Source organism: Acartia tonsa, chromosome 8 (assembly GCF_053477335.1).
Source record: "Acartia tonsa isolate MP-2025a chromosome 8, ASM5347733v1, whole genome shotgun sequence".
NCBI lineage: Eukaryota > Metazoa > Arthropoda > Copepoda > Calanoida > Acartiidae > Acartia > Acartia tonsa.
Window position 1 is genome coordinate 9,663,791 of NC_137267.1, and position 26,937 is coordinate 9,690,727.

Here is a 26,937-nt window from a genome sequence, read left to right on the forward strand (position 1 = left end):
TATGGCTTCATGGTGCTCCCAGGAAAGGCATTGAGGAGTAGAATCAGGAACTTTTGACCGTTCAAAAAATCTCGTTCCTAGCCTGAGAAAATCTAAAAATCCTCTACAAATTGGACAATTCTCAATAAACCTTTTAAAAATGTGTTTTTTTAGTGATTTCTAAGGCTAGGAACGAGATATTTTGAAACGGACAAAAGTTCCTGATTCAGCTCCTCAAGGCCTTTCCAGGGAGCACCATGAAGCCATAGTTCTGATTCAAAAAACATTTTGAATGTCGTCTTTGCATATTAATAAGTAATCAAATATATTTTTTAGTGGTCGCGTTCTAAAACTCAATTTTTAAAAATTCTTTTTCGGTCTGAAATGTTTTAAAGGTTAATTTTATCTGTTGCATATCCCCTCTTTGTCTAATTCCGATATGAACCCGCCCTATTGTGGGTGTCCCCCCCCCCCCCAAGAAAATAGCCTAAAACCACCACAGGACCAGTAGGTTTATTCCCTAAAGAGTAGAATCCAATCGGTTCAGTGGTTACCAAGATCTTAAGGGACGGACAGACGGACGGAACGACGGAAAGACATCAAGCTACTTGGTATTATAGATATATTTTAAATTAAGCTTTTCAGTCTGTTTATTGGTCATTTTATATGAGTAAGATTTGTAAGGGCTCGGCAGCCACGAATACACCGACTTATAGCAGCTGCTGCTTCAACTAAATTGGAAAAAATTCATATTCTAGCTAGAATTCATTGTAATTTCCAAGAACTTTTGTTTACTTCATATAATTACGACAAAGCTACTCTGTGATTAGTCATTCTAATTTAAGTTTAACAGCAGATTTATTTTCATGTCGGAAATTCCCAGTAAAAGACGACCATTTTACGATAGTTATATAGTTATAAATACAGCATCTATCCAGTTTCTGTCTGCGCAGTTTTCCCTTACCCGTACACTCGATATATTATTACTTGGATGTTCTACCAGGTTTTCATGTACTCTGATAACGTGATACTTGCAGCTGGCTCCTCCCCTCCTACAGTATGAACGAACTGACCAATGAATGAGGTCCCTGCAGTGTAAGCAACCAAAATAGACAACAAATTTTCTCCTGTTAATATATCCATGTATATTTTATGTCCATTACAAACAATATTTACAAATCAGCTTACTCTTGGAAAATATTGTTGCTGTGCTAGTCTTGGACATTTTCAGGGGGGGGGGGAGCTATCCACCCCCTAGAACACTTAACATCCCGTGATAAAGCCAATGCGGGAGAAAAGTCCACAACTCACGAAATTAAGGAGGATGTAACAAAAAAAACTTCGGTTGCACTTCGTACATCCCCCTGGCAAAGCCCTGTACTCACTTCTGGACAGTTTTGTGCTTGTTTTCTTAAAAATAATATTTCTTATCTTCAGATTTTTTTATATTGGAAGAGAAGGTTAAAATTTCAGTTTAATTATAAACATGATGCAAATAATTCGTTTTTCTATTATTTGTGTAAGTTCTTTTGTTCTTTATGTTTTTAGAAGCAAACTTTTTTATAATTGGGATCGGTCCGTTTAGCTCTATTCGTGTTAGAAATGTCCTATCGTTTTCAAACTATACAGTTAGGTACGATTAAGAAAGCATAACAACTCTATATTCGTTACCAGAAAGTCGGTACGTCCAGTTAAAATGTGCTGATTTTCAACTATTTCACAGCATTTGTTTGTAATATCCTTAGATATAATTTTTTTACTTAGAGCTTCGCTTTTATGGAATTTGTCATCATTGCGTAATAGTGAAACTATTCTACAAATCTTTACCGTTGGCATTACGTTTGGAAGTTTGATTAAATTAAAGTGACGTGGCTTCATACAAAATCATCGCATAAAAGATGAAATTGAACTAAGAATAAGAAGTTTTAAGCGACGAGGACCAAACTGCATTACTTTTGTGTCCCTTTTGATTCCTGTGACGTCATAAAATGAGGAAGATGAGAGGAGAAGTGGGAAAGAAAACCCCTAAAAAAGAGATGGAGAATATGACGTCAAAAGTGGTGAAAACGTAATGCAGTTTGGTCTTCGTCTATAAAAAATGACGCCATTCAATACAAATGTCCAATGTTATTCAAATGACTAAATTTCCAATGACAGACCAATACATTTAAATTGACCAATGACATCATCTTTATAGGCACAATAAAAAGCTTCGTCACACATAATTTCTGAAGATCTATTTTTAGGTACTTTTATCCAACTCTGTTAGGGGATCTAATCTATCTCAGCCTAATTCAACAAGTGTTAATCCATGCTCGGTAAGTAATATTCCGATTAATATCTGCTAGATTTGAACCTGTTCTCAGCCGTACTGAAAACTCACGTATTTTAAGATTTGACGAATAAATTAATACCAGTTTTATTATTATCATTTTTCATTTTAATATATTTTAACATATGTAGTTTGAATTATAAAATAGAAAGGTAGGTAAATTTAAACCAAGATAAATTGATTGATGAAAGGACTAGGAAAATGTAGCCGCCCCCTTTCCCCCATTTAAACTTAGTTAGAAACCAAACTCGATATTTCATTGGTTATCTCAATTTTGTAGATCAGAGCTGGATCTTTAAATCATTTTAGTGGTAAGCCAGATCGGGGTGAGCCAACTTTCCACCAATGAGAGCACAGCATTTTATGAAATGCCGCGCTGTAATTGGCTGAAATTCGGCGCACCCCAATCTGGCTCACCACTAAAATGATTTAAAGATCCAGCTCAGGATGGGATTGTATAGAGAAAAACATGTCCATACGTTTTTATTTAAATTTATTTGTCATAACTCTAGGAAGCAGCATAGTGTCTTCAAAAAAAGTGGACAAATGTTACAATGTCCTGATGGACGTCATATTATGTGCGAATATGACGTCAATCGGGATAGTTCGGCCAAATATTGGAACAGTTGACCACTCTTTTTGGAGACACTACAAGAAGCTTCTACATTTGGGGGGCGGGAATAAGTTATCCTCCACAAAACTCGAAGAAATCATAGTTAGAAAGATAAATTAAATAATCCAAAATAATCTAGAGATTAGTATATGGATACTGCAAGCTGCCAGAGCCTTTAGCCAAGTTGCAGGCTGATTCTTTTCAAGGCTGCCAAACCATCTGTCAGGTAAACAGGGCTGACAAGAAATTTTATTTTAATTATTTATCCATGACACATTTTTTATGAGGCCATATAATCGACTTTTTTTTAAAAACATGTCGCTAATATTTCAGCCACTACCACTCTTTCTTAAAAACCATGTATTAGACATAAACCCTTGAAATTGCATATTGATATAATGCCAACAACTTTAACAGGGTTATCTTTTGAATGGGCAAATTTTTGACTATCTATGACATAGAAAAGTCCCCACTTTAATAAATAAAAACCAGAATTTTATATCTTTTTTAATATCACTAACGTCGCTTCTTCGGCTTCCTGATGTAGGTATAACCATCCAAAGGGTCAGTTGACTTTGAATTGTATTTGAAAATATAAAAGCCTAAAATCACCATGAAACCTACATATGTGGACTTCACTCAAATGGACAGCTTAAGGGAATTATTACAATTCTGTATTTTCTGCGCTACTTATGGAAATAATTGTATTTGTATATATTTTGAACTAGGATAATGATTTGTGCGCAAGCTTTGTTTTTGACGATTCTCCAGAACAAGTCAACTGTAAGGTAAAAATAAAATATGAAAAAAAAGGATGACAACATCCATAAAAGTAAAACTTAACAAATAATAAAGTCAGACAGAGAAACATTTAGAAATATGTGGTATAGTCTCTTTCGTGACAACGCTTCTTAAAGTGCGTTTCGTCATATTTTCACAGTAGTCTTTAATAGGTTATTTTAGGTTATGTGATTTCCCAGCAGGATTAGAGTTCCCCGCAGGGGCTAGAAATAGGAGACAATCTACTGTGAAAATACGACGAAACGCCTCTTAAGAGGCGTGGTCACGAAAGAAAGTATAGATATATTCTAAAATTAGGATTGCTCTATATGAACATACTTACATTTGAAGACTTGATTGTAAAGATGTTTCACTTTTAACATTATACCAAATGGTCCTAGGAATCTATATTCAAAAATAGGTTGATATACCATAAAAAATATTAAGCCAAATCCTGTAAAAGTTTTAGCCTAGAGGTTAGGGTTTCCTATAAGTGCAATTATAACATGCCTAAATTAACTACTTTCTTCTTTCTTTGGCAATTGGTCCTTAAAATAATATTGCTTGATGCAATGTATGTAGCTTTTTCTATTTTTTATTTAATAAAACTACGAACATGATCTTATCATTCATATTTTAGTTGTACAGAATAAACCTCGATGAGTTTAAGTCCAGCTGCAATTTGGTCGGTCATCCTACATGTGCCAGCTTACAGGTAATAAATCAGATGTACCATAAAATATACGTATCAAAATCTCCTGATTTAAGAGCAATTAGCTATAAATCAGCTGATTTGATCGGTCATCCTACATGTGCCAGCTTACAGGTAATTACAATCAGATGATTTAAAGGGCGAATATAGTTTCAATATGATATGAGCTTATATGAAAGGTGCCATTACATACTTTTAAAATATCTATGTTAAATTTAAAAAATCAAAAAAATCCTTAAGTAGATTTTGCAATTTTTGCTTTTACTTCAACATATGATAAATGAGAAAGTCAACAAAATCGTTTATTTTACCCCTTTACAAGACTTTTTTTGACTAGTTTTCTTAAGTTTAATTGATTATTACATTGGCATGCATCTTAATTGATAATTAAAGTGTTTATTTTTTTTATATTATATACTATTTTATTGATTTTTTAAAAAGCATAAAATAATTTGCGTCAATTTGCGTCCGGAGTAATTACTAGGGTAAATAATACGTTTTAAAGTTTTTTTTCTGTATAAAGATCAATGATTAATTCTTGATGATATAATTACCCTAGTACGCATTTTTCAACACACACACACAAACGCACCGATCGCCAGATTTTCTCCAGAAAAAAATATAAGAAATAAAACACTATTCACCTATTATTTTTGTCCTCTTTAAATTAATTATAACAATTACCATATAATTTTCATACTTACATGAAATAAAATTTCTCCTGTAAAGGTTTTTTTTTTTAAATAAAATTCATATACTTTACACTTTGTTGCACAGTTATGGAATCTCGACCACAAAGATTTTTTTATCCAATCTTGACAAGTGAGGTATTTTTGGAAAGAGGAATATATATAGAAAACGCCTATGAAAATTAGAAAATCCGCAGAAATCATATTTGCAAGTTATTTGCAAAAATCTGCAATGCTAATTTGCAAAATTAATTTCATGCCTTAAATGACTTATTTAGAAAAAATCTTTTTATGAAATGTGTTTATTTATAAGTTTAGAACATACTTAGGGCAAAAAAAATTTCTTTAGTGTTACTTTTTTCACCTTATATATGAAAAAAGCAGTTTCTCACAATTTATGATAAAAAAAGGTATAGGAACAAAAAATATGATTTTTCTTGATGTAAACACAATAATTGGCATAAAATCTATCATCCTAAATGTAAAAATCAGATATAGAATCCTTTTTAGAGATAATATAGTGCAAAAAGTAACCAAGACATTTTTGCAAAGTATGAAAATCTGAAGAAAATAGTTCTTTTTGCTTTTGATATACATATCAGATAAATGTATATAAAATTAGTGATTAAAAACTATAAAACATGTTATAAGTTTTTTCAACACTGTCATTGATTAAATTGCACTTTTAGGTTTAAGAATTACTGAAGTAGTGCATAAAAACTCTTTTTATGATGTAATTAAACAAAATAAATGCCAAAAAACCAACTACAAAATGGTCTACTGCATTATAAAAATCGCCTAATTGTTGATTTGAATTTATTTTGTTTAATAACTTAATAAAAAGAGTTTTTATGTGCTACTTTGGTAATAAGTAAACCTAAAAGTGCATTTTAATCAATGATAGGGTTGAAAAAGTTATAACTTGTTTTATAGTTTTTTGATCACTAATTTTATATACATTTATCTGATATGTATATCAAAATCAAAAAGAACTATTTTCTTTAGATTTTCATACTTTGCAAAAATGTCTTGGTTACTTTTTGCACTATTTTTGTTCTAAAAAGTATTCTTTATCTGATTTTTACATTTAGGATGATAGATTTTATGCCAATAATTGTGTTTACATCAAGAAAAAACATATTTTTTGTTCCTATACCTTTTTTTATCATAAAATGTGAGAAACTGCTTTTTTCATATATAAGGTGAAAAAAGTAACACTAAAGAAATTTTTTTGGCCTTAAGTATGTTCTAAACTTATAGATAAACACGTTATAAAAAGATTTCTTTCTAAATAAGTCATTTAAGGCATGAAATTAATTGTGCAAATTAACATTGCAGATTTTTGCAAATAACTTGCAAATATGATTTCTGCGGATTTTCTAATTTACATAGGCGTTTTCTATATATATTCCTCTTTCCAAAAATACCTCACTTGTCAAGATTGGATAAAAAATTCTTTGTCGTCGAGATTCCATAACTGTGGTTGGGGAATATTGTCAAGGAAGAAACTATCCACAATACAAAAAAATTGATTGATAACTGGTTTCCACTTTTATTACGACTATCATTTAACGAAAGCTTTTTAATTCAACCTTAAACCGAAGCCTTGTGTGATGCTAGGGTGTTTGGAGTTCTAAGGGAACCACACTTATTACATAAATTTATCCTGAGAATGTTCAGGTTTTAAGCTATAACAGACTTATACATTTGGATATGTCAATATCTTAAAGTTACTTATAATCTATAGAATTGCACGGTTTTTTTGAGCCCATATTATATTCAACCTATATTCGCCCTTTAAGATTAATAAGCTATAAATGTAAATCAGCTTTTTTGGTCGGTCAACCTACATGTGCCAGATTACAGGTAATAAATCAGCTGTACCATTAAATATACGTATCAAAATCAGCTGATTTGAGAGCAATTGTCTACAAATCAGCTGATTTGGTCGGTCATTCAACATGTGTCAGCTTAAATTTCTTCTATTGTGCCGTTGTTTACATACATTTCATCAGCTGATTTTTTCTGTCATCCTAAGATTGTTAGTTTATAGCTATGTGGTTTGATACAATTCAGAAATGGACACTTAGAATTAATAATCATCATTCTTATTATAAGTTAGAGGTAAAATTGTTTGATCTAATTAATTCATAACTTTATTTTGTAGAACGAATGTTCTGTAAATGGAGGGTGTACAGAGTGTACTGCATGTGGAGATCATCCTTGTTCTAATTATGGACATATCAATTGTCAGGTAAGCTTGTCATTGGTCAGTTTAAAATAAATAAAGTATAACGTCTAAATATTAATAGAAGTTTGGTGTAAAATTGTTAATTCTAAATGTTTAAATTTTTAAGCACTTTCTTTAACTAAGAAATCTTTCAAAATACACTCAAAGGACAAGAAAGTGTCCCTGAATTGGCGAATCAGTTCTCTATTTTGAATAGCACCGAGAAAATTACCTTACGGATTGGCTGCAGAGTGAACTACAGAGTCGCTTCGCTACTAAAAGATATTTAACCCCTAGAGTCAAATCTAATTTAATTATTTTTAGGAGTATGGACATAATTATATACTGGAAACATTTGAAGCTATTGATGAGAAGTTTTGCTCAAATCTATGCAATCTTGTAGAAGGAGGTAGAGCTTATTTTATAGAGCTGCCCCCCACTCTTTTTAAAAGCGAAGCTTTTCTATAATTAGGGTAGGTCCGTCCGTCAGTAACGGATAGCTTTTTTCGCTAATTTAGGCATGTTAGAATTGTCCTATCGATTTCAAATTTTGCATGGGGATTCCTTTAGTAGTTAGGTACGTTTTAGAAAGCGTAGTAACTCTATAATCATTACCAAAATTTCCGTACGTTTATTTTAAACATGTTGATTTTTTTACTTTTTTAACAACAAATTTTTATGTGATCTAATAATCCGATTAATCTGATTTTTGGTATACTGATTCCTGGGACAACAAAGTACAACATTATAAGCGAAGCAACTCTATAATCAAGTCCTGAAAATGTAAGTATGTCCATAAACATTATTCTGTATCAAGCAGTTTTTCAACAATTTTACTTACAATTTTGCTTCGACTCTTGTACATTTATATTCTGATAATTCAGTTCTGACACTATACAAGTGTTAATGTCCGTTTGTCCTATCGTTTCAGTGCTTCGCTTTTATGGATGTTGTCATCCTTGTTTTTAGAATATTATTAATTAGATTTTTTACAATTAGGTTGTGTTGTATGTCCATATAGGAGTTGCCTATAGCGAGTTCCTAGATTTTTTCCATCTGCAAAAAATTGTTTTTTTTTAATCGCAAAACTCCCAGAAGATAAAAAAACGAACTAAACAAAATTTTAGGATGGGAGCTTGAGACATAAGAGATTTAAATACTTTTGTTACTTGTTATATTTTAGCTGGATTTATGACTTTTGAGGCAGAATCACAAGAGTGCACCTGCTATCAAGATGGTAATTTTTTACAGGGTGGCTTCGAAACCGATTAAAGGGAGTGTGAACGTAAAAATTTCTCATCTGATTATCAAATCTTAACATTTACTAAGCACATTTCACTACACTGATCAACCAAAAATGTCCTATTCACAAAAATATCCAGAAATAATGCCTTGATTTTATGGTATTTTGAGAGGGAAAAAGGAAAAAACAGGGAAAATCTGAACGTTTTTGTTTCTTATAATGTTTGTAGGGATATTTAACTTGTCATATATAGTTGAAACAATTTACTTACTGTTAAGGATTTATTTTATGCTATAAAATTGCCAATTCATTTTTTTATAACGTAGTAATTAGGTAATAAAGACATATTTTAAATTCGTATTATTGACAAAAAAAATACCTTACTGTCTACAAAGGGTTGAATCTCATAGGTTATATAAAATAATAATATCCTTTTTTATTGTGTTGAACAATAAATAACCCACTTTGGAGAATTAGTTTACACTTTTATCAGACTGTTTATAAAGAAATATTGCGTCTTTATTATTTACAAATTTGTAATTAAAGGTGGGCGAGAGATGGGCCATTTAAAGTTAATTGGATACTAATAAAAAACCTGTTTCTGGCTTTGTTATTGTATTTGGTTTTCAATAAAAAAATATTGCTTATTTTATCAATTTCTAAGTAACTATACATTGGATTAAAGCAAGGATTATGTTAAAAGTCAGCTTAACTGTTAGGAAAAATGTAGAACTATGTGAAAAAGTTTAATTTTAGCTATAATGGGAGAAAAAAGCAATTTAATGCACATTTTATATAATACGGAAAATTTCTTCCTTTCCCCGTATCTTATAAAAATCGTCGGAAAAAGCCGTTTTTTAAGCAAACAAAAGCGCGTTTTGCTCTATCTGTGAGATATTATGAATGAGATAATGTTAATATTTGATATTAAGATGAGAAAAATTTACGTTCACAGTCCCTTTAATGTCCGCTGGATTAGAACCGGTTCTCAGCCATACTAAAAAATATTAATTATGAAGTATTATATCCAGTTTTCTACGAATATAGCCAGTTCCTTCGGTATATCGGGGATAAAATTTACTGGTTTTTATCTTATAGCAGTACATTTTTATATCCGCGAAAAGTTGTTTATAATACGATGCGATTAATAACTATTATTTCATTCTATTTACATCTCATGGTTTTTGATTAAGTAGGGTTAACATTGATTTCCTAAACAAAAAGGGCATGTATCAAGGAGGGAGGAGATATTGGACTGCAATTATGCTGAGGTCTTTAGTTCTGTAAAAGGTTCTCTCATTCGTTGGCTTAAACCATTGGGTATTTTGATAAGTTGGTTTAAACTTAAAGTGGCCATTCTTTTATTCAATTATAAAAAGTACCACCTCTGCAGATTAAAATCATTGTTTGAAAAAGGGGGAGGTAGGTTGTGCAAAAATTCCGTAAAGGTGTGAGTTTTAAGGCTTAAAACCAGTAGTAGAGCGATAAAATTTATGTTAAATTTAATAAATCTTTTTTGTCTATAGTTCTTTTCAATAAGGAATACACATATTTAGTAAATATAATCGTTCTACTACTGTTTTTAAGTCTTAAAACTCAATCCTTTACGGAATTTTAGCATAATCTACCTCCTCCTTTGTAAACTAATAGTTTGTATAGCCTATATGGATATAAAAAAAACTTACCTAATGTTCTCTCCCTTCCTTAGGTTGAAATATTTAGACATAATAGGCAGAAGGACAAACAGAAGAACACGATAAGCTTCGCTTCTATGAATTGTTAAAATAAATATTCTGTTAAGATTATTTTTACTGTTATGGAGAAGTGGGAACTAGAGAGACTGATATTCAACTTTGTAAGTTAAAATCATTCTTTTAAAGTAGCAAAGATACTCTATAATTCTAAATGTCCGTCCGTATGTAAGAAACGGTTAGAGGGTGAATTTCTCGGCTGCTATTCAAGGTAGACGGATGTAGTTTTTGTTGTTGTAAAGATTCCCTATACCAATAGGCATTCAGTATTTACGTAGTTAGTCGCTCATGGTCCTAAAGAACATTACTTTTTTACGCAAAACGGTTTATTGATTATTCATAATTATATTTATGATAAATAGCATCTGCTAAAAAACTCTTTGTCCGTTTGTCACCGTGGTGGTTTTAGACTATTTATTTTTAGGTGTAAAGGTCTAATTAGATGGTTTTAAGCTATTTTTCTGCATTTGATCCCTACCCCTTCGAATACAGAGCCCCTAGTTGCTAGGGGCAAGGCCATCGGTTCAATCTAAAATTCAATTATTTGGTTAAGTGCACTACCTATTTACATATTTTATCCATCTTTAAAGTTTATTTAATACTTTACAGTTTTTTATGATTTGTGTTTAGGTGCTTCTGTTATGTGAATCAAAAAGCTTAATTCAATTTCTTCTAACTTTAATATAATATGTATTTTTATAATCATTTAAAATAAATTTTAATGAATGGAAATTATTTGTTGAGTAAAAAACATGATTTAATTCAATAGTAAATGATTGAATTATATAACACGTTCTCTTATTCGTTGGCTGCTTAAATCTTAATTTACTAGTACAACTAGCAGCTAGCAGTGTCCAAATATTCCATCAATAATTTCATCTGCAGAGAGGATCATTTCTAAAAGCGAAGGTTTTTCTATAATTAGGGCCGGTCCGTCAGTAACGGATAGCTTTTTTCGTTAATTTAGGCATGTTAGAATTGTCCTATCGATTTCAAATTTTGCATGGTGATTCCTTTAATAGTTAAGTACGATTTAGAAAGCGTAGCAACTCCATAATCATCACCAAAATGTCCGTACGTCCATTTTAAACATGTAGATTATTTTACTTTTTCAATAACAAATTTTTATGTGATCTAATCATCCGATTGATCTGATTTTTGGTATATTGATTCCTGGGACAACAAAGTATAATGTAATAAGCAAAGCAACTCTTTAATCAAGTCCTAAAAATGTAAGTATGTCCAAAAACATCCTGAATCAAGCAGTTATTCAACAAATTTACTTACAATTTTGCTTTGACTCTTATACATTTATATTATGATTATTTAGTTCTGACTCTATACAAGTGTTAATGTCCGAATGTCCTACCGTTTCAGTGCATCGCTTTTATGGATGTAATCATCCTTGTTAAACATCAATCTATCGTGTGTTGTCTTATCTCTTATAAACTAGGACTAGTTTGAAATAAAAAAAACTTGTTAAAATTGTGTCATAAATTTATTGTATTTTTAACTAATTACATGTTTAACAATAAATGATTTTTTTTTACAACATTTAAACCCTTATTTAGCCTAAAATTAACAAAATCTAATAAAAACAAGACATAATTTTTACTTAGTATAAAAAGCTACCATTTAAATGATTTGTAAAATATGTTCAATAGGTGAAAATAAATAACAGTCAGGGACTAGAAAAGGTAAGTGAAATTTATTGGTAAAGAAAAAGACAAAAAAGAAATCTTTACCTGCTTTGTTCAGTTAAAAATTTCAGGTTACCTTTCCCCTGTCCCCGATAAAAACTTTACTGATGTGCGCGAAGAAAAACAATGTCTTGTTTTCTAGAAATTATAGTCAGACAATCCTTTTATTTTTTTGTGTATCACAGGTTTTAAACTATTTTCAATTGTCAAGTTTTAGCATTATTTACCTAAAGGTTAAAAAAAATCAAACAGATTAATAAAAATTTTTGGGGGGTGTTCAAATTATTTTTGTTGGATCGGATCGTTGTAATAGTCCTTTATATTTAAGAAATGTAATTTGAAAAATGTAAAATATTTGGAGGGGGCATATTTTATTATTTTTCCAACCTTTAGGTAAATAAAGTATGGTCATTTTATTGTCAATTATACACAACGAATATAATATTGATAGAAATTAAAATATAATTAAAGGGAAAAAGATAGTTAAATTAGCTTTTAAATTCTTTTGGGTTTAATATTAAGCTAATCCAAAAATTATTAAGAGGCAGTTTAGGGAATCTTAATTAATATGAGTCTAATTTACTGATTTAAAATTATTTTCCTGCATATTTTTATCCTAGTTTTTAAAGTTAACTAGTTTAGGTTCTTCCAATCAATATTAATAAACTTTTCCTAATCAAAAAATAATATTTCCAGTATGGCTTCTAATCCGATTAATGTCCGCTGGATAAGAATCGTTTCTCAGCCACACTGAAAAATCATGTATAGCATCGTATTATAATATTATCCACAAATATTAAAATAAAAATCATAACAAAACCGGTTTTAATCTTAAATTTTTTATGTTCATATCTGCGGAAAGCTGTCTATAATAAAGATGCGAAAAATATCTATTAAATATTTTTTCTTCTACTAAATATTAAGTTGTTATGACGGTTTATGTTAAAAAAAATGAGCGCTTTCACACTAAGTAGAATGTTAGGCACTGTTAACCCTTCACCATTATTTTTTAAAATAAATTGAAAATAAATGGGGCTGGCGAAGTTTATCTTTATTTTTGGGTTATAAAGAGTACTGGCTAGCCCCCTAGTTATAGGCACCAAGCTAAAGTAATGCATAGGCAAAAAAATACCCCCCCCCCCCCACCCTCCCCATTTTCACTTAATTAAAAACAAATAAGATAGGTGTGGATTTCCCAGTGCTCAACAGACAATGTTTGAGAAAGCACCAAAAATGTTCTAAAACATAATGTTGATTGTGAAATGTATCATGATCACTATGCAATGAATGTAGGTTTTGGAATGTTTTTGTTCTTGTTGATAACGGATTTTAACATCTTTTTAGGGTCTTTGTTAGTTAAACAAGTACATAAGGATCTTATGGGATAAGACATTGGAAGATTAATTTTTAATAATATACATCCCCAATTATAAACAAAATTACCCCTTTGTACATTAAAATTATTAATTATTTGGACAATTCCATAAAAGTACCCAAAGGTTTTTAACTAATAAAAAATATGTTACGTAGATATTAAATTTTGGGTACGAGTATAATTTACAGTCCAATGTCTCCTCCCTCCCTGCAAATATTAGAACAGGACATTCAAAGATGACTTTAATCATCCTATTCTACTTGTTGTATTTCTAACTTTCCTCAAATTTTAAAATTATGGTACATTAATGAATCAAAATATCTTTACATTAATATTTATAATTAGGCCGCTTTTTTGGTTTAATTTTGGTCGCTTTTTCTAAGCTTCAAATTTTTAACATTAAAAAAGAAAAATAATCTAAATAATATGCCCAAAAATATGTTTACATTAGCATTATAAATATATGGACAAAACAATATTAGTGCGAATAACGTTACATACAAAATATTGGAGGGAATTGCTTAACAAATTGACATTTTATATGAAATTAGTAATAAGAGTAAAGTATGAATAGCAAATTAAGATTATAGATAATTAAATTCAAATTAATTATTATGTTTAATATATAATTACAATTAAAATGATTCTTAATCAATTTTATGGCGTTATTTTTTCATTTTAATTATTATGTCGGTACAAATGCTATGTATAATTTGGTAAATAAAAAGTACTAGAGAATTTAATTAAAACCATTAATTAGGGCGTGTTTAAACACCCCTTATCTTTGATTTCTTGTATAAAACTTTTAAAATTGTATAATGATTATAATGCTTAAAAAATTACACCGATAAAACAGCAAAGGGGTAAAAGTTTAATTATTAACTTTTTCAGTTTGTGAATATTCTTTCTAATATTTCAAAACAAAATAATATCTGCTGGATTAGTACCGGTTCTATGCAATACTAAAAAATCATGTATCGTATCGTACTTTAACAATAACCAGTGTTCTACGAATATTAGAATCAAAATCACAATATTATTACCCGTTTTGTTAGCCCGGGCCCTCGGCACCTCGGGAATAACAAAAGTGGTTTTAATCTTATAACTTTTGATTTTAATATTCGCGGAAAGCTATAATCTATAATACAATACGATAAATAAATATTTCTATCCACGCATAGACAATAAAAAGATATTTTACCCGCGACACTGTTTTATAAGTATAATTATGAATAAAATATGTTGCACAGCACAATGTAAACTAATTCATATTTAAACTCTCAAATCTCGGAACAGTTTTCTACAGAAAAGCTCTCTCATTCCTAAATACATATGTTCTTGTTAAAATACTTGAAAAAAAGTAATAATGTAACACATTATAATCTTTCCAGTATGGCTTCGATCCAATTAATATCCACTTTATTAGAACCGGTTCTCAATCCTACTGGAAAATCATATATAGCATCGTAATAAAGACAATTTTAAATATTAAAATAACTTACAAAATTGGATTTAATTATTTTTCGTTAAAAAATCCGCCCAAATTTTACTATAATACGGTATTTGAATTATTTTGTAGGGTTAAACTCTTTTTTTTTTGGATGTATCCAAAAGAAAGTGGGTTTTGGAGCTGCGACTCCGATGTTTGTCTCGCACCTCCAGTATAAAAGCAGGGTTCTTAAGGAAGGACAATGGACGGTAAATTTATGCACATTACCAATAATGATACACAAAATTACCATTTCGGTATATTCAAACTATCAAACATTACCGATGATGATTAAGAAAATTACCCTATCCGAAAACTTACTTATTTGTATTAAATCCAACCTTCCCCCCCCCCCCCCCCCCGACATAAAAAAGTTCAGGATTATTTACCTGGAGGTTGATCGCTTGGATGTGCAAGGGATAATTCTTTAAGGCTCAACTTTTCAAAGGCTCGTCTATATTCCCTAAATAAATCCATAATTCTGTATTTAAGATAGGTATAATAAGTTTGCCAGATTAATATTGTTTTTGAAAATATAACTAGAAAATAGAAAGAAAAAAACATATTGTAACAAATAAAGTACAACAGAAAGCATCTTTTGATACATAAAAAAATGTGGAGGATACTTATATAAGGGATAAATGAAAACAAGATATAATCAAGAATCAAAATGAAAATCATTAAGATTTAATCATATAGTAGCCAGGAATAAGGTATAGCCAACAAGCGAAATAAATCTAAAATAATATTTGTGGGTTAGATAAAACGGTCGTCAATTCTATAAGTATTGCCCCAACGACAGTTAAAAATCACGTAGAGGTTTCGTGATTTTTTTACGAATTATTTTCGTTGTTGGTATAAGCTGTACTGTAGATAACAGTGATTGAAGTACAATACCTGTCAAATGCGGTGAGATCTATGTTATCTTGTCCCATGGCTACCAAGGTGAGGAACAATATCTGCCTGTACACGGAGACTACTTGACTTCCACTCCTACACAAATATTTATTAATCATTGACGTAATCTACATTAATCCAATGATATAAAGTAGTACCTAATGTTTATTTGTCTGTAGCTTCAGAACCTAAATGATGTTAAACGAAATTACACCTTTAATAGATGACTGAAGCAATCAATCATGATCAAATAAAAGTGCCCAAAGTTTTTGTGCCAACGAATAAGATACCATGTTTATAAAACTTTGGGTACCAATGACTTTTGCAGTCTAATGATCCAAAACCCCTGGGTAAGCTGATTTATCTACATTCATATCATCTTATATATATATATATATACTAGCGGCTTCGCCCCTAGCCTCTAAGGGCCGTGCCCCAAGAGGTGATAAAAAAATTTTTGTTTGGCGAAATACGGAAAAGGACCAAGGAAATCTTCTACAAAAAAAAAAGGCCAAGGAAATCCCCTACAAAAAAAATTGGGGGGGGGGGGATTTTTTGTTTTTGGGGGGGTTGAGGGTGTCCCATCCCCCAAGAAAATAGCCTAAAACCACCACAGGACCAGTAGGTATATTCCCTGAAGAGTAGAATGCGATCGGTTCAGTGGTTACCGAGATGTTAAGGGACGGACGGACGGACAGACATCGTTCTACTTTGTATTATAGATAATTATATGCATACTGCATAGTCCCATTTTGATTGCTATACGTCTGACTTAAATAAAGTTAGTTAAAGGCCAAAATTTAAATACATGAATTAACACATCTCCACAATTACATGTTTTAATATTAAGCAATGGTCTGTTGGTCGGTCTGTCGTAAGTCATGCGCTTTCTTTGTTTACCTGGGGGAACCAAAAATAGGGATGACAGGCGAAGCATTATTCACAGGGGTTGTGTTCAAATGTGTTAGCGGGGTGGAGGGTGTGGCAGGGGTGCCACCCGCCCCTCCTTCCAACTGGTTGGGCCTGACTGCTGCTCCCGCAGGGGTCACATTTTCTGCACCACCTAAAAGTCATGTCGATTTTTACATTTAAATTGTATTTAACAAGCAAAGTTTTCTCAATCTACGTTCGAATAGTTCGAAACCTGGCAAAATGCACAGAATAATTTTTTAGTTTTTTTTATTATATTCACTTTTGGCATGGGTTTTGGCGGGGCTATCCTGTACCTAATATAACCTAACCTAACCATAGAAATAAACATTAATAAACGACATCCAAATATTTTTAATATATTTCAATAAAAAAAGGGGGGGGGGGGGTTAGATCTGCGGTCGCTAGAAACTTATCCTATCGCTCGTTTTAATCTTGTATTATAATCGAATGCGGACTTAATTTACCTTTATTGTTGGCTTGTGAAGTGCGGACAGGTGTTCCAACCTTACTTGGTGAGTCAATACCGGCCAAACGGTCAGATTTCTGCTTTCTGTCCATTAAGATATTACGCAGGGCACTCAACAGGTCATTCTCCTAAAAATGAATTAAAAATAGTCTATAAATTAGCTTCAATACAAAGGCGTGTTTTCTTTAGACAAAAGTCCCTATAGGATTAAGATATCAAAAGGGGTAAGAGATGCTTCAAACCCAGTGCACGATACTGCTATCAAGGAAGTAGTAGAGAGAGGGGGAGGGGGATAATGGACCTCCTTCAAAATAAAAATTCTTATTGAGATGAAAAAGACAACTATTTCCATGGGTTAAACAGAGTTTACTAGAATAAACAACATACTTACAATTAAACTACAACTACTTACAACAAATAATATAAAAATTTTGTTCTAATTTTCTAAAGGTAACTTACCCCTACTCCTTTAGTAACACTGTGCATTAGGGGAGAGATGGTCATGGGGTCCTGGGGACAGTTTCTTATCCTCCATTGTCTATGCAGTGGCTGTTGCAGAGAGGGATTCAAACTCGAGTACACCTCGGGGTTGTCCCAGTGAGTTAGTAGCTTCACTCGACTTAATGAAAACATGAATAAATTAAGAATGTAGGATAAACTGGGATATATTTATAATTTATAAATTAAATAAATCAACTTTAACCATTTATTTAGGAGTTTTGCTACCATACAATTTAATTCTGGTTCTTAGAGAAAATTTCCTCAAATCTTTAAATTCAATTGTTACCTTTCATCAAAGTTTTCCCAAGATGGGTGGACAGTCTCGATGCTCAGCGAGGGTGTGCGGGTCAGCAGCTCTGGCAGGTGTGACACTACGGCTATCCGATGGAACATGTAGATAAGGTTCCAGTAGAGGATAGGATGTAGGTCGGGACACGCGGGGTCGGTCAGAGCACTGTCTCCCTCCTTACCTGCAATAATATTCAAAAATCAAAACCTTAGTCTTCATTAAGTATAGATACTTTTCTTTACATGTCCAAAAAAATCCAACGACTATAAATAATGTTCCACGTATATAAAGTAGAGGGGTAATTTTATCTGTACCTAACCCCTGCAGAGGGAACTAACTAAGATCGAAGGGCCTAAATTTGTTGGGATCTCGCTAACCTCTGAACCGATACGGATCTCCTTTAAACCGTAGCTTCTCATAGGTCCTGAACATGTTTATAACTGTTTTGGGGGAGGGTACCACCACCCTCCCTAGAGAAATTACCAAAAATCAAAAAAAATATAACTAGCGCCACATAGCAGCCTTCTTGATATTTTTTAGTAAACAGCAGATCTTAACATAGATTAAAAAGAATACATTTACGTGCCTCTAGAGGCCTTTAGTTCTATCATTGTATCTCTGCATATTTACCTAAAACATTCTCCATTTCCTTGCGCAGTACCAAGGGGGAGATGTATGGTATATGGATGGGGAAGTGTTCCCTGGGATGGTGGTGACCCTGCGAACTTTTATCCTTTGGGTGCTCCCGATAATCATACACCTAAAATTTTATATATTAGTAAGTTTTTTGCATGAAGCTTAAGATCTCTATAACTAGTAACTGAACCAATTAAGTTTTCCTTTATAGTGAATCTTCGCATTGGTTTACTAGTTTTAAACTATTTAATTTTTTTAAAAGTGTAATTAAGGTGCCCCTAGATATTTAAGGAAAGATGTAGTATCAAAATAGTAGATGAGTTTAAGATTGTTTTCTTGTGATACCAAAACTTTTATTTTATGCCCCCTCATTAATTTGGTAGATTATGACTTTATATCCGTCTTCTACTTAGTTTGATTCAACAATATTAAACTCAAGAGTAGGGAAAATTTCTTGGTCCTAAAACAGGCACAGTTAGGACAACAACAGTATTAACCATTCTATGACCATTCTGTAAAATATCAATCCCATGCTTTTTTCACAAAATTTGAAAATCCTAAATCTAAGAAAACATTTGGCTAGGAAATATTATTTGGAATCAAATAAGGATTAATCCTATATGAAAATCCTATAAAGAATACAAAAGTGCGTCTATGATTGTCATCCCTAATTATGAATGTGCGTACCTTAATGGAAAGGTTTGGAACAGTGGGATGTTTACACCAGCAGCATATGGTGTTCAGGTTCGAGTCCTCCGGTGTCCATCCGGCCATTATCTCCTCGTCGTACAGTACACTTCCACATTGACTAAATTTCATAATGATTTTGTTTTTGTTCATATGAAACAGTAACAACATAACAATATTCGTAAATATATTTAAGCTTACCTAATCAATGAATAAAAGCATATTATTTAAAATCATGACTAAAAGCCTACGCAACAAGAAATTCCTCTGAAAATGCATTTCAAGCAATCTTGAAGTGTCCATCCGACAAAGAGGCAACTGTACAACATGCCCATGTTTTAGAGTAGATTCATTACTAACTCTTACTTTTGAATAAATAATCCTTAAATAAAAGTAAAAAAAAGTTTGTTCATGTGAAGTACAAGATCTTTCTTATCGCTAAACCGATAAGTTTCTTTCTTTATGTCATTCTCCAGAAAAAAATATGTAATACGTTTTCTTTTACAAACTAAAGAAATTGAAGGGTCAATTTCCACTTCCCCCAGAATGAAGTTCCCCCAGAATTTTAAATTCTTGAATTTTTACTTCAATCTTTACCTGCAACGTGAGCAAGAGGTCATGTGTACGGTCATAGAAATGACCAGCTCCTCCTGTTATTTATATGTTTACCTGCAACGTGAACAAGAGGTCATGTGTACAGTCATAGAGATGACCAGCTCCTCCTGTTCCTTATATATTTACCTGCAGCGTGAGCAAGAGGTCATGTGTACAGTCATAGAGATGACCAGCTCCTCCTGTTATTTATATGTTTACCTGCAACGAGAACATGAGGTCATGTGTACAGTCATAGAGATAACAAGCTCCTCCTGTTCCTTATATATTTACCTGCAGCGTGAGCAAGAGGTCATGTGTACAGTCATAGAGATGACCAGCTCCTCCTGTTCCTTATATATTTACCTGCAACGTGAGCAAGAGGTCATGTGTACAGTCATGGAGATGACCAGCTCCTCCTGTTCCTTGGTCTCTCTGGACGAGTACAGCAGCTCAAATTGTTCCGTGATATCGGCCGCCCGCTGGGTTTGTGGGGGTGGTAGCTTCTGGGGCTCACCCCATAGATAGTTCTTTAAATCCTCCGCTAAATTGTGCCAGGTGTCCTAAATTATTAACAGTTTGGCTTTTTTATCATCCTATTTCTTATTATTATATCCGTTGATCTCTTGTATTTCCATTAATTTTATGTTAGTCAATCCCTCCGAAGTGTACATTATTCATCATTATTATGACATAAGTTAAAAAACTTTATGCTTATCACCTGAGGAATTTCCAGATTGGGAAGTTCTGACAAGCGCCGGCTACTGTCCGTACTGCTCTGGCTAACTTTGTCCTCTTCGCCGGATACTGTGGAGTTGGCCTCCCCACCGCTGCCAGCCGGCGAACCTTGCACCATTTCTTCATACCTGAAAAGTTTTAAATGGTTAGAGAAAAATATTTAATTGTGAGTGCATTATTTGCTACTGCTACTAATATTTGAGTTAAAAAAAAGAACAAAAAGTATTTATGGGCACGCATTGGATTTTTTTTTACTGACTTTCGTTCAATCTTTAGGTCTCTTATAGATTTTTGTTTTAAAATTGTCCAATATCAAGGAAGATACTGTTGCGTGTTGCTAAACTTTGCTGTTTGAAGAACCAACAACTTTTACAATAATGTAATGTTCTTACCTTTTACTTAAATTAGTGGCGGCTGAATTTGACCAACTCTTGATGGTATTTAGAGTGTCTTTGGCGGACACATTTGTCTGCGGGCTCATTGTGTTGAGGGCGGAGAACAGGGCCTTGCCCTTGCTAAAGCCAAGTTTCGCGGCTTTACTTCCTACAACAATCAGGTTCGATAAAATGTCAGAAATGTTTTTGGGGAAAAAAGTTTTACATTTGTCAAACGCTTTTTTCCGCCTCAAACTAAGAGACAAGAATAAAGCATCCGAAGATTAAGATATGATAAAAAATAGGAAATGAATTAATAAAAAAGTAGTTACTTTGCCCCTAGCCTCTAAGAGAGGGCGTGGGATATCAGGAAAATAACCTAAAACCACCCAAAGTACTTCAAAAAGCTTTCCCGGTAAGTACAACCCATTCGAACCAGCTATTTCTTAAATTTTAACTTCAGGCAAAAAAAACACTTCATATAAAACCCTCTGAAAGAAAAATATGAATAAAAGTATAAAGGTAGTTATGTAGTTTTACCTGTCAAAGATTTAATTCTGGATCCAGCTATACTTGAAATAGATCCAAGATAACCATTACTCATTCCCATTCTAAAATATATATTTCAATCAATTAAGATTGGTACAAACAAAAAGTAAGAACATGGTTTACAACAAATAATTTTAATAATCATAGAGTAGCTCTGTAAGCGTTAGTAATATTATGTGTGTGTATATGCATTCTTCTTTGCATGACAGAGATTAATTTAATTCTTGGAGTACATAACGCCTTCCTCCACCCTCCTACTTCAAACCTTACACAAAAACATAAACAAACGAAAAACTAAACCTAGTCCCTTTCTTTTCAATTTATTTCCAAATAAGTGGGAAGTATGGGAGGGGGGGGGGGGGTCTGCGCTCGACTAGTCACTTTGAGGGGAAAACGTAAATTATCAACTTGTGATAACCTAGAGACATACTCTCTAAATCAGCCAATAAGATTACGTCGCCCGTATTTCGTAACAAAATACATAATAAAAAATAAACAAAGGTTTTTGTCTGCAAAAATATTCCTTTTTAACTTTGACGAAAAATAGGATCTTATGAACCATCTAGATATGATATATATATTGATTTTTGTCTTACCTAAGTTCATTAGTAGAGCCTCCCAGTTCTCCTCGGAATGGCATCGTGCTTGATCTGTGCATTTGACTAAAAAATAATCAAGGATGACAACGAAGCACATTGAAAGTTGTAGATGGACATTCGGAAAAAGTAGGTTAAAGAGCAGATATTAAGTGTCATAAAAATAAATATATATTTGAAAAAGTTATAAACATTTTAGCGTAAAATATGTATTGGTCTTTTGTAGCATGATTAATATATAGACGTACCAAGTCAATTATATACTAGCTATATGCTTATTGGTAAAGAGAATCTTCCCAAAAAGTTTCAGCTGTCTATCATGACTAACAGCCGAAAAATATCACCTACCCCAAATACTAATGATATCAAATGCTTTGGTTTAGTCAAGAATGCGTTAATTAAAAGTTTCCATTTGCTTCCTTCTTCCTGCTTAACACCCGGGACATTAAGCCCACAGACAACCAACCTTTTAATTCCACGACCTTTAACTGGAAACCCTAACTGTCCATCTATTCTTACCTGTTATTAGAATCTGTGTTATCAGGAGTGGTGAATGGTGTTCCCAGAACATCTGACATTGACATAGATCTATGGCTTAAATCACCCTGGAAAAAAAAGAGGGTCGATCAATATCATTGTAGAGAATACGATTAAAAAAAAAGATCACTAAAAACACTCTTTGAGGATGAAAATCGCTTTCTAGAATAAGGTATTTAATAACTGAAATACCGTTATATTTCAGTATAATTTTTATTTTTCCAACATTTAGTACCACAAAATGAATTGCTGAATAAAAAATATACTTCTCAAACTTAACTAGTTACTTTTCCCAGGGATAAGACAATGGCCGATAAATTGATGTAAATCCCAAATAACACAAAATTTTTCTTTTGTAGATTACAATCAGTGGTTGTAATATCAAGACACTTGATGAACCAACCAACCAAAATTCAATAAAAGTCCCCAAAGTTGTTGGGCCAAAGAATAAGAAAACGTTATTTTAAAACTTTTGGGACTAGTGTAATATATAATGCCAAATGCCTCCTCCTTCCTTGTGCTTTACCCCTTGGAAAATGCAAGAAAATAACTTAAAACACCCGAAAACACATGAAAAGGTTCCCTGAAAAGTACAGCTAATTTAGACACAACATTTTCAGAAATCTTAAGCTTCATGCAAAAAACCTTACCACTTTATATTAAAGAATATTGGATGAAACGAAATAGTATAATATAAAAAGAAAAAGAAATTAATTTGGAAAAATTCAAGCATAAACTTACCGCCTTCTCTCTAGTAGGTGTTTTGAAATCTCCCGAGTCTGGTTGTGAGAGGGCACCTAGTGGATCATCCTTGGTCACAGGAACCATACCAGAAACATTGGACTGACTACCCATCTGCATTTCATCCTAGACACAACTAGTATTAGAACCATAGGAGGGGGAGTGCGGGATGTGTCGTCGACACCCCATCAAAATTGAAATTCTTTTTCCCCCCCTTCAAGAAATAAAACCCCTGGCAAAACCCTGTGCGCGCCACTGTTTAGAACCACTTTTATTATTTCTATAACTCTTAGATTAGACTAGCATTTGAACTTGGATATAGTAAATGAATAGGACAATAGAATATAAATTTATCTTCTTACACATGTAGTATATACAAAAATTTCACAAACCTCAGGTAGAGACAACAATCTAGGGTTGGTTGGTGTCTGATCATCCAGCCCGTTGACAGGAGTGGATGGAAGTGAGGATAGGGACGGATCTCCAGCCTGGTAGCTCCCCCCGGATTCTGGTGAATTGTCATCTACGCCTGGTTTATCTATTAACCAGGATGATTAATGATTTTATTCAATACTAGAGGATTCACGCAAAGAGGCCTCTAGGACACTTGAAAAAAAGTTATCACTTCACTTTCCCTTTTCCAAGTGAAAAGATTTTTTGTTTGGGGGGGGGGGTGCAGGAACCATGCAGCTCCACTGCTCCAGCGATTAGCGACATCTTGTGCTACAGACAAACATCCTGTTACTTTTATATAAAGATTTTAATAAAATTGTTGAGTAATGAGTATACTTAAAAAAGTAAATTATTTTTTAACAAAATCAAACACATAAACAAATTTTGACTAACTGAGTGCATTTTCCTCTACATCCAAAAAGCTGTTATTTTTACCTGACTGCTGGCTGCCAGCTGCTGATTCATCCTCTGGCTTAAACAAGGCTTTGGCTGCTCCAGTTTTTATCAGGTGAGGGAATTTGTTCCTGAGAAAAAGGATAGTAAAGTCCACAGGTAGCAAAAAAGCCTCAAACTTATTTGTCACAAATAAAAAGATATCATGACATTGAAAAAGTTATTGTCTGAGCTGTTCTTGAGATTCAAAGTGACAAACTTTAAAAATCTTTCAAAAAGGCCATTTTATCCGGTGGTATCTCTCAAAGTGGACAACGAACACAGAAAACCCCGCCTTCTACCTTATTTTGTAAAAAAAATAAAAAAAATAAGGGGGAGGTAGTTTTTTCTTCTTGTTATATCTAAACCTGTGGTTTGGTAACCCTCAGGGCTACCATGTAAAAAATAAAGCCTAACATAACACCCCCGTTCTTATTTTCAATTAATTAGGGGGATTACTGTGCTCAACAGGGCCTTTTAATTATCACCATTGTAAGATTGTAGGTGTTTGCTTACCTAATTTCTGTGTATCTGACTAGTTGCGGCTTCTCCTGCTCATCTCCCTCTCCTTGTTGACTGTGTAGCTGACCACCATCCTCTGGATGCTGCAGTTCTGTCTCCTCGTGTAGAGTGTCTACACCAGGGGCGGCTAGAACACCCTCGCCTTCTCCCTCCTAGATAAAGGTTCAGCTATTTGCGGAGTTTCTATTGGATTTCTATAGATAAAACAATGTAACTTTCAACGTGTTTCTTGGTTACATAACTGTCCTAAGACGTATTCAAGCTATTGCTATTTCAAACACATGAGATTTAAATCTATTAAGAGTTAGAATAATGCCTTGGCCCGTAAACCATCCTAGTGTTGTAATAAATGTCGTGAATTGAAAAGTGAGGTGGTATAATAATCTTAGTAATCACTGTGCTTATAAGAAACACTTCACTGTAAAGGAGAACCTATATCAATTCAATAATAAGCGAAATCCAGACAGACAAATATTCTTCTTATTTTTATATAAGGCTTGAGGTCCGAGGGTGCAAGCTTTTCCGCAGTGGACCTATCCGGGGAGGAGGAGAAGAAGATGTACACCCCCGGGCAAACCTGCACCAAACCACCTGTTCTGACAGCCATGTCTCTCTCTCTCTTATATAAGGCTTGACATTTACCTTTGATTGTGCGGGTTTAACAATACTAAAACTACGAGTACGCGGCATTTTCCTCTCTGTTGTTGTTGTTGTGTTTTCTTCTTCCTAAAAAAACATAAATAGTTAAAATGATTAAATAGACAAATACAATAATTCTTAATTTAAACAAATTTTGGTCGCTGGATATGAGTTATCCTCAGGGCTCTAAAGGTATAGAACAATGGCCACAAATTGATATACATCCCAATAGATAATACACAAAATTAACCCTTTTGTAGATTACAATTAGTGGTTGAAACATTTGGACACTCGTCCAATCAACAAATCAAAAACCAATAAAAGTCCCCAAAGTTACAAAGAATAAGAAAATGTTATCATGGAACTTTAGGGACTAGTGTAATAAACAGCCCAATGTCCCACACTGGTTGGTTCTTGACGACTTATTGGATAATGCTAACTAATTTACCTCTCCATTTGTGTGTGCTGTATTATCTCCAGTTGACTTATCCTCGGCAGTATTGTCAGGTCCGTCCACTGTTTCACTCTCATTAACCTGCCACGAGAAATGGATATAATGATATATGGAAACCTCCAATGTACACTACATATAAATATTGGTGATTTTGCCTATTGAGCTCATATAACCAAGTCCCTCCTTGAATACCTATGGTAAAAAAAGGCGGAAGTGGTAGTTTTTCCTTTCTTTGTATATTAGTATTACTTTAGGTCAGATTAAGTTAGGACCTGTATGATTATGACCCCCCCCCCCCCCCGGTCCCCCCGTAGGAACTAGGCATAGTAAAAACTAACCCCTTCAAATTTTCAATTTATTTTAAAAAGTAAGGGGGAGGGGTTCAGTGCATCTAAATATTTTTTTAAAAGGATTCTTTTATAAGGAAACCGACTGTATAATTGCTATTCACCACAACGTTTTCTCAAGTCCAATTACAAAGATTTTATATCTTTAAATAAACAAATAAAAATATTCGAGTTTAATACTGCTATATCAGGTGTAAAAACCATTGTGATTAAATCCATTCCTTTGACTCGGTTGTAATTTCTGTTTCTCCATCTTTAACTTCCTCATTCACACCTTTCTCAGCCCTATTTTCACCGTTGGCATCTGCTGCGCTGTTGCCATCCTGTTTGTCCTCGTTCAGGCAAAGTTGTGAGGCAGATTGTTCCATCCGGCGGAAACTACGGCCGGCCTGTTTAAACAGCCACACGGCCGTAAGAACATTTCTAAAGAGATAAGTATTTATAAGAGTAATTTTAAAGTATAATAATAATTGAACACTAATTCTGATATGGTTCTCCATTACAGTGAACATTCTCATAGATGAGATCCAAGGGAGAGTACCACCACCCTCCAAGAGAAATAGTCCCTAAATAAAATGACCCATCCCAAACCAAAACTAAATTGTTTTTAAAACTAAAATTTATTATGGAGGGTCGACTCAATCCCCCCATCCTCATGCTCC

General features: G+C 33.0%; 2 protein-coding genes across 3 annotated transcripts in view; one reads left to right on the top strand and one right to left on the bottom strand.

The window, feature by feature from the left end:
- The first annotated feature begins 1,385 nt into the window (after positions 1 to 1,385).
- On the top strand, positions 1,386 to 11,061 carry LOC145325963 (uncharacterized). 2 transcript variants are annotated; one of them, XM_080168986.1, is made up of 10 exons: positions 1,386 to 1,498; positions 2,226 to 2,297; positions 3,064 to 3,150; positions 3,653 to 3,712; positions 4,345 to 4,419; positions 7,273 to 7,359; positions 7,660 to 7,744; positions 8,519 to 8,572; positions 10,380 to 10,433; positions 10,960 to 11,061. In XM_080168986.1, exons 1-10 carry the CDS (start codon positions 1,466 to 1,468, stop codon positions 10,974 to 10,976), a joined length of 624 nt encoding a protein of 207 aa, XP_080025112.1. In that variant the 5' UTR covers positions 1,386 to 1,465; the 3' UTR covers positions 10,977 to 11,061. The 2 variants fall into 2 exon arrangements, with proteins under 2 accessions (XP_080025112.1, XP_080025114.1); XM_080168988.1 differs by having other exon boundaries at positions 1,434 to 1,498; positions 10,754 to 11,061.
- A 747-nt stretch (positions 11,062 to 11,808) lies between these two features.
- Crag (DENN domain-containing protein Crag) overlaps positions 11,809 to 26,937 on the bottom strand; it is a 41,062-nt gene continuing 25,933 nt past the window's right edge. The window contains exons 28-52 of the mRNA XM_080168984.1: positions 26,496 to 26,698; positions 25,923 to 26,008; positions 25,478 to 25,561; positions 24,830 to 24,987; positions 24,317 to 24,405; positions 23,821 to 23,966; positions 23,429 to 23,554; positions 22,670 to 22,755; positions 22,151 to 22,216; positions 21,546 to 21,616; positions 21,024 to 21,174; positions 20,615 to 20,759; positions 20,260 to 20,456; positions 19,303 to 19,423; positions 18,610 to 18,739; positions 17,977 to 18,160; positions 17,649 to 17,808; positions 17,188 to 17,317; positions 16,691 to 16,853; positions 15,791 to 15,886; positions 15,283 to 15,356; positions 14,606 to 14,726; positions 12,417 to 12,701; positions 12,187 to 12,256; positions 11,809 to 11,917 (exon numbers count right to left, since the gene is read on the bottom strand). Of these exons, the coding sequence (XP_080025110.1) occupies positions 14,677 to 14,726; positions 15,283 to 15,356; positions 15,791 to 15,886; positions 16,691 to 16,853; positions 17,188 to 17,317; positions 17,649 to 17,808; positions 17,977 to 18,160; positions 18,610 to 18,739; positions 19,303 to 19,423; positions 20,260 to 20,456; positions 20,615 to 20,759; positions 21,024 to 21,174; positions 21,546 to 21,616; positions 22,151 to 22,216; positions 22,670 to 22,755; positions 23,429 to 23,554; positions 23,821 to 23,966; positions 24,317 to 24,405; positions 24,830 to 24,987; positions 25,478 to 25,561; positions 25,923 to 26,008; positions 26,496 to 26,698 (2,716 nt within the window). The 3' untranslated portion in view covers positions 11,809 to 11,917; positions 12,187 to 12,256; positions 12,417 to 12,701; positions 14,606 to 14,676. The remainder of the gene's footprint in view (positions 11,918 to 12,186; positions 12,257 to 12,416; positions 12,702 to 14,605; positions 14,727 to 15,282; positions 15,357 to 15,790; positions 15,887 to 16,690; positions 16,854 to 17,187; positions 17,318 to 17,648; positions 17,809 to 17,976; positions 18,161 to 18,609; positions 18,740 to 19,302; positions 19,424 to 20,259; positions 20,457 to 20,614; positions 20,760 to 21,023; positions 21,175 to 21,545; positions 21,617 to 22,150; positions 22,217 to 22,669; positions 22,756 to 23,428; positions 23,555 to 23,820; positions 23,967 to 24,316; positions 24,406 to 24,829; positions 24,988 to 25,477; positions 25,562 to 25,922; positions 26,009 to 26,495; positions 26,699 to 26,937) is intronic.

What these genes read in the sequence shown, in the direction of transcription:
- LOC145325963 (XM_080168986.1), top strand. Translation starts at nt 1,466, where the DNA reads ATGATGCAAATAATTCGTTTTTCTATTATTTGT. An exon ending in TTCGTTTTTCTATTATTTGT is followed by an intron (nt 1,499 to 2,225) that starts GTAAGTTCTTTT and finishes ATCTATTTTTAG; the next exon opens with GTACTTTTATCCAACTCTGT. An exon ending in CAGAACAAGTCAACTGTAAG is followed by an intron (nt 3,713 to 4,344) that starts GTAAAAATAAAA and finishes TTCATATTTTAG; the next exon opens with TTGTACAGAATAAACCTCGA.